General features: G+C 39.6%; 1 protein-coding gene across 9 annotated transcripts in view; it reads right to left on the bottom strand.

Annotated features, from left to right (window-relative positions):
* Window positions 1–8049, bottom strand: part of Nsd1 (nuclear receptor binding SET domain protein 1) — a 171221-nt gene that overhangs the window by 139803 nt on the left and 23369 nt on the right. For all 9 annotated transcript variants that reach the window (XM_029562424.1, XM_017797582.2, XM_029562430.1 and 6 more), the window contains one exon: window positions 149–284. In XM_029562424.1, the coding sequence (XP_029418284.1) occupies window positions 149–284 (136 nt within the window). The remainder of the gene's footprint in view (window positions 1–148; window positions 285–8049) is intronic.

The raw sequence follows: 8049 nt of genomic DNA, 5'->3' as shown, positions 1-8049 counted from the left end.
AAAAACTAAGAAGATAAAATGTGATAACAATTCATAAAATTTTCAAAGATAACAATGCATTATTGTTAAAGGTTAACAAAAACTTGGATCATACTAAAAACAAGTTTACAACATATTTCATCACAGATAATCAACTGCAAGTCATTACCTTTCATTTTTGAGTGAGTATTAATCAATGGATCAGAACAAATCCTACAGGGCCACCAAGGGCGTCTCTTGAATTTTGCCCAAATGAGATCTCCAACTTCATATTTCAGTGGTGTAGACTTTTTCTTCGGTTGACACTTTAAACAGACAAAACACACAAATCAGTAAGAATTTTTAAAAAACATTTAAAGCACTATTATCTTCCTATTAAAATTCTGAAAAGCTAGGCTGGGTGTGGTGGCACATGCCTTTAATCCCAGCACTCTGGAAGCAGAGGCAGGAGGATTTCTGTGAGTTCCAGGCCAGCCTCGTCTACACAGTAAATTCTAGGCCAGCTGGGGCTACAGGGAGACCCTGTCTTAAAAAGCCCAAAAAAATTAAAAAATTCTGAAAAGCTATACCTAAAAAATTCAAGATGAAAGCAAATTGTCCAAGATGATTCAGTGGGTATGGGTAAGGAAACCTGCCACCAAGCCTGACAACCTAACTTCAATTCCCAGGACTCACACAATAGCACGTGCATGCATGCACACACACAATCATAATCACATACACACACACACTTTAACGTTTAGAAAAAAAAAAAGAAAAAAGACGGGTCAGGCGTGGTGGCTCATGCCTTTAATCCAAGCACTCGGGAGGCAGAGGCAGGTGGATCTCTGTGAGTTCAAGGCCAGCCTGGTCTATATAGTGAGGTCCAGGCCAGCTCCAGCTGGGGGCTACAGGGAGACCCTGTCTCAAAAAAACATTTTTGAAAAAAAAAAAAAAAAAAGGATAGAGAATAATTAAGAAAAACACTTCTGATTTTCATATGTGCGAACACACATGGAAGCACACCTACACCCACACACCCACCCACCCTCCCACCAGCCAACACATACATTATCATACATACACACAAAACAAAAACAGGCCAGGCATGGAGGTGCATGCCTTTAATCCCAGCAGGTGGATCTCTGTGAGATCAAGGCCAGCCTGTTCTACATAGTGAGTTCCAAGCCAGTTGGGGCTACAGGGATACCCTGTCTCAAAACAACAACAAAGTCCAGTGAGATGGTTCAGCAGATAAAGGTGCTTGCCATACAAACCTGACAACCTGAGTTCAATCCCAGAACCCACAAAAAGGTGAGAGAACTTACTCTCTGACCTCCACATACATGATGTGGCATGTACATACATAACCCACCACACATATGATGCACACACACAATAAAAAAATTTTTAAGTAATTAGGTAAAATGAGATGGCTCATAGTTTGTAATCACAACATTCAGTAAACTGAGGCATGAGGACCCAGAATTCAAGACCAGCCTGAGTACATAGCAAAGTCCTGTATAAGCAAACAAAAAAAAACAATGCTAGGGAGATAGCTCAATCGGTAGAACACTTCTACCTGGCATGCAGGAAGTCCTGGGTTCCTTCTCTAGTATCAATTAACAAACAATCAGTGGTATCTTAAGATGAAGCTCAGAAGTAGAGTACTTGCCTGAGGCCCTGAGTTTAAATAAATAAGCAAGCAAGCTAAGGTTTCAGGATGGAGTTCAGCAGTAGAGTGTTTGCCTAGCATGTGCAAGGCTCTGGGTTCAATCTCCAGCACTGGAGGAAAAAAAGTGAATGAATGAATGAATGGATGGATGGATGGCTAGACAGAGCATGGTGGTATGGACCTATAATCTCAGGTACTCAGTAGGCTGTTTTCTACTGAGCCCTGATTTGCTGATCCTACTGCATTTCCCACACACCTCTTTTCAACACAATAAAATCTAATTAGTGTCATTTACGCTAAATATTTCTTCAAAGTCCATTCCTCTTGCTTCCATGTGTCCTACTCCTTCATTGTGCTGTGACTGATAACTGTTCCCATCTTTCTTCTAGGCCCAGATTAAATAAATCCCTTCTCAACTGCAAACACAGCATACGCCATTCTACCAGCATTGATACGATCCTGCAATACATCTATAATTCCCCCATCCCTTAACAGTTGGCTTGGATCATTTTTATTAAGAAACCTACAACACAAAAGAATATGCAGAGATTATAAAACAACAAAATCATCAAACCCAAATGTTTAGACATTTCTTTTACTTTTAATCCAGTTTAAATATGAACTACTTTCATCATATATATTACACCATGTCATGTCATGTCATGTCATGTTAAAAAATAGATTCCAGCGTGGTAATACAATCCGGTAAACCTGACAGTCAGGAAACAGACTCAAGACCAGTCTGTTCTACATAGTGAGTTCCAAGTCAGCCAGGGCTATACAGTGAGACCCAGGCCTGAAAATCAGACAAAGAGAGAGACAAAGAATGTAAACAGTAATCAAAATGATGGCAACCAATACACATCTTTCAATAATAACTGTAAATATCAATGGACTAAACTCCCCTGTCTAAAGACACGAGCTAGTTGAATGGATTAAGAAACAAAATCCGGGGCTCAAGAGATGGCTCAGGGATTAAAGGCACTGACTACTCTTGCAGAGGACCCAGGTTCGATTCCCAGCACCTACATGGCGGATACAAACCATCCTTAACTCCAGTTCCAGGGGAATCTGAAGCCCTCTTCTGACCTCCACAGCACTGCACGACACAGGTGCACTCACATACATGCAGGCAATACACTCATACACATTTAAAAAAAAAAAAAAAGAAACAAAATCCATCTTTTGCCTGTCTACAAGAAACCCATCTCACCTTCAAGAACAGGAACTACCTTAAGGTGAAAGAATGGAAAAGAATATTCCAAGCAAATGGCACTACGAAACAAGCAGGGGTTGCAATTCTAGTATCTGACAAAATAGACTTCAAACTAAAACTAATCAGAAGAGATAAAGAGGGTCTGATCAAAGGAACAATTAACCAAGAAGATATTACAATCCTGAACATATATGCACCAAACTCTGGTGCACCCAAATTCATGAAAACAACAACACTACAGAACTTTAAGACACAGATTAATCCAAACTCAGCAAGAGTAGGAGACTTCAATACCCCATTAGAAAGGTCAAGTGGACAAAGAATAAACAGAGAGACAACTGAATTAAATGATACCATACATCGAATGGACTTAACAAGACATCTTCCAAATATTCCACTGAAGCAAAATACCATACATCAAATGAACCTAACATCTTCCAAATATTTCACCCAAGCAACAAAGTATATACTTTCTATTCAGCTCCCCATGGAATTTTCTCAAAAATTGAGCACAAAAAAAGTTTAATTTCCTCCCTAAGGGATTACACTATTCCCGAATACAAAAGACAGAAGGAACAAATAACTTACCCCAAATAACAGGCAGAATAAAAACATAAATACCCATTCTGTGCTATACATTTGTAAACCTTTATTATTTTAAGGTTTTAATTTTTTTTTTTGGGGGGGGGCGGAGATCTCCCTGCAGCCCCAGTTGGCCTGAACTAGCTACATACACCAGGCCGATCCTGATCTCAGAGATCTGCCTCTGGTTCCCAAATGCTGAATTAAAAGACATGAGCCACCAAGTCCTGCAAGTTTTAGTCTCTTGCAATATTGTATTTACTTTTGTGTGTGTGTGTGTGTGTTTGTCTTTTTGAGACAGGGTCTCCCTGTAGCCCTAGCTGGCCTGGAACTCACTATCTCACAAAGAACTCACAAAGATCCACCTGCCTTTGCCTCCCAAGTGCTGGGCTTAAAGGCATGCGCCACTACACCAGGTGTATTACTTATAATTAAATGAAAATCTCTAAACATTGGGTCATGTTTCCATATATGTACAATAGAGAATCTCTTATATTGAAAATACATTGGCTTAATTACCACTCTACCCTTGGCCACCTGTATGATTTTATAAAGTTCTTCTCTGAAGTTATGTCTTCATAAAGATGGGATATCTCCCAATCTTAAAGAAAGTTGTATTGACACTAACAAACTGCAAAACCACTTTAGATTTTTATAATCTAATATAGGGCACTGTAGTAGTAGCTATTTTCAGGTGAAAATTATTCTACAAGATTGTGATTTTCCTTCCAAAATCAACTCAGAATTGCAAAAAAGTAGCAAACTATTACTGTAAGTATGTGCATTACTTCACCTCACACAACCACATAATCTAATAAAGATATATTTCAAATTATCAAAACTAAATCTCAAAAAATACCATATAAAACAGGCAGTACATATTCTATTATCTGTACATAAAAGGAAACCAGAGTGGCCCTGCTAAAGATCTAAAAGAGAGAGGGCTGGAGAGAGATGGCTCAGCAGTGAAGAGCACTGCTTGCTCTTGCAGACAACCCAGGTTCGGTTCCCAGCATCCATATGGCAGCTAATAACCATCCCTAACAACAGTTTCAGGGCATCCAATGCCCTCTTCTGACCTCTCCAGACATGCACAGCATGGGTGCACTTACATACATGCAGGCAATACAATCATACACATAAAAACTTTTTTTTTAAAAAAAAAGATCTGTAAGAGTCTAGAGACCAGCAATTTATTACCCCAATTCTTCCACACCAACAGAACAAAGAAGTCAACTAATCCTTACTACCTGAATCCCTAACCTTCTCAATCTGCCAACATCTATAGAGGAAAAAAAAAAGGACCTGGAACAAGGGCACATCTAGCAAGGAATGGCTAGAGATATAGTCTCTGGAAGCATTGCAATTCTAACATCTAGGAATCTAGGTGTTAGAACTGAGCAAAAGTTAAATGTTATTGAAAAGAAATGCCCCTTAATCACTGCCTACATCCCATGAACAACAACAAAATACAACCTGAGCAATAAATCAAATGGAATCACCAAAGACTTGGGAAAAAGGGCTGAGGAAAAGCAGGGATTTGGTTTAGTGAAAGCTAGAAAGTAGAACAGCTGCTGGATTGTTCAGAAACATTGAGAACTATATGAAAGGCTAAGGCTAGAAGACCATCAAGAAAAGCCTGGACCATGACAGGCAGAACAGAAGACTCAAAAGCACAACTAGGGCTGGGCGTGGTGGTGCAAGCCTTTAGTCCCAGCACTTGGGAGGCAGAGGCAGGCGAATCTCTGTGAGTTCAAGGCCAGCCTGGTCTACACAGTGAGTTCCAGGACAGCTGGGACTACAAGGAGACCCTGTCTCAAAAAGACAAAAAATAAAAAATAAAAATTTTTAAAAAGCACAAACTATGGAGTAGGAAGCACACCTTCTTCTTTGGCTATACATTAAAAATCCTGATTCCTAAAGTAAAACAGGTTCAAGAACTAAAGTGTAACCTGAGGAGATTTAAAGAATGCTAAGAGGTATGCCCCACGGTCCTAAAAAAAAGAAAAAAACTGCTACATGTAATTTTGTTTTCCTATTATACTGAAACTCAATAATTAAAAACAAGTTCAGGGTCTCCCTTGAGCTCTCAATGTGGGGTATTTCACAACACTGACCAGCCATTTTCTCTACAATAAAAAGTCCTATTGCAGAAGAGGTTGGTAGAAAGAATGGAAGAGCCAGAGGAAGGGGTGAGGTGTAAACTGGAAGTGTCCTCTGAGCACCATGCAGGCAAGCTATAGTCACACCTCCTTCCCACATTCATCAAGGAGTCCAGGAGTAAGTCAGTTACTGCTTCCACCCAATCAGTCGAACTTAGCTACATGTGGGGAGGGACTAAGGACATATAAGCCGAGAATTCCAGGAAGCACCTCTCTCGCCATTTTGTACAGCTGTCAGGAAGTCACAGGATCTATATTTGAGTGTAGACTTTCCAGCATGGCCATAAATGATGGGGCGCCCACTCTTCTGTAAACAAACCCCCACCCTATGCTGTTAGCAAGCCCAATAAAGTGTTTAGGATTTTTTTTAAAAAGAAAAAAAAAGATTAGAGGGGCTGGAGAGATGGCTCAGCAGTTAAGAACATTGGTTGTTCTTACAGAAGACCCAGGTTCAAACCCCAGCACCCACATGGCAGCTAACAACTGTCCATAACTCCAGTCCCAGGGGATCCAACAGCCTCTTCTGACCTCTGAGGGCACTGCATGACATAGGTGCACGTACCTACATGCAGGCAATACATGCATACACATAAAAGAAAAATAATAAAATTTTTTTAAAAAAAGATTATTTAGAAAAGAATTAGCATATTTTATTAAATCTAAGACACTGGTTATATCACAGCATTTTTAAAATATTTATTATTTTTACTTAATGTGTATGAGTGTATTGCCTGCATGTGTATAAGTGCATCCATGTCATGCAATGCCCTCAGAGGTCAGAACTGGAGTTACAGACGGCTGTTAGCCACCATGTGGGTGCTAGGAATCAAACCTGGGTCCTCTGCAAGAACAACCAATGCTCTTAACTGCTGATCCATCTCTCCAGCCCCCAGGATAAACGTTTTATATCACTTGAATTTTTACTTCACATTCATTGAAATGACTTTTAAAGATGTTTTAAAGAAATATATTATTCTGTATTGCTTATATATGCACGCACATGAAAATAAAATGTAATTAAAAAAAAAAAGTCCTAGAACCAAAATAGAACTAGAACCAAAAATCATTCTAGTATAAATCAATTTTATTTAGCCCAATAAATTTTTCCCAACATTTGAGAGTCTCCTTTGGCCCAGCAAGTTTCATGATCCTTTAGTCTATGCCTTGCACAAATTTGCTTCTGTATGCTTGAGGGAGATCAACAGTTCTGAACATGGTTGCATTCCAACCAAGGAATTTTATAAAATAAAATGTCAATATATGATGACCAATTATCTCCCCCACTACCACCTACCCACCAAACTAATGATTCTAATCTGCTACAACTTAAGATAGAGCTCTTGGTAAATTAGGTAAGTTCCACAGATCAGTCAAGGCTGAAAACAAATGCACCATGCTGCTGGTTAGCATGTATCAAAAGTATACTACTGCAGGGCATGGTGGCGCACGCCTTTAGTCCCAGCACTCGGGAGACAGAGGCAGGCCGATCTCTGTGAGTTCAAGGCCAGCTTGGTCTACATAGTAAGTTCCAGGACAGTTGGGGCTACAGGGAGACCCTGTCTCAAAAGACCAAAAAAAAAAAAGCATAGTACTGAGTGTGGATGTTTTTTTTGGGGGGGGGGCAGTCTATGAAGAGGTAGGAGCCTTACACCAGCAAGCAATAACAGGCTAAGTGCAATTTCAGTGTTCATGTCACACAACAAAATCAAAAAAAAAAAAAAAAAAAAGCAAGCATTTATTAGATATTTAAGAACTGGAAGCTGGGGGCTGGAGAGATGGCTCAGTGGTTAAGAGTACTAGCTATTCTTGCAGAAGACCCAGGTTCATATCCCAACACCCACATGGCGGCTAACAACTGTCCGTAACTCCAGTTCCAAGAGATCGGACGCCCTCTTCTGTCCTCTGCAGGCACTGCACAACATGGGTACACTTACATGCATGTAGAACATTACTCAAAAATAAATTTAAAATAAAAAGGGGTGGAGGGGCTGGGTTTTTTTGCAAAAAGAGCTGGAAACTGCTAAGAATATTCATAACAACAATAAACCTGGTACTGATTATTATACCATTGTTATAGGTATAATGAGCCAACCAAATGCCAAAGCTAATCTGTAAACACATACCTATGCTCTTTCTCCTAAGTCACAATACAAAAAGGTATAAACAGCAGTCACAGCCTAACTGCAGTCAGTATCTCTTTTTTTTTTTTTTGGTCCAACTGCTAAGAATATTCATAACAACAATAAACCTGGTACTGATTATTATACCATTGTTATAGGTATAATGAGCCAACCAAATGCCAAAGCTAATCTGTAAACACATACCTATGCTCTTTCTCCTAAGTCACAATACAAAAAGGTATAAACAGCAGTCACAGCCTAACTGCAGTCAGTATCTCTTTTTTTTTTTTTTTTGTTCTTTTTAAAAAGGGGCTCCCTCTTGCCCCCACCGGGCCG

The sequence above is a fragment of the Nannospalax galili genome, unplaced genomic scaffold (genome assembly GCF_000622305.1).
Source record: "Nannospalax galili isolate Female #2095 unplaced genomic scaffold, S.galili_v1.0 scaffold1115, whole genome shotgun sequence".
In the NCBI taxonomy this organism is placed as follows: domain Eukaryota; kingdom Metazoa; phylum Chordata; class Mammalia; order Rodentia; family Spalacidae; genus Nannospalax; species Nannospalax galili.
The sequence above is the reverse complement of the archived record's forward strand: the minus strand, read 5'-3'. Positions and strand labels throughout refer to the sequence as shown.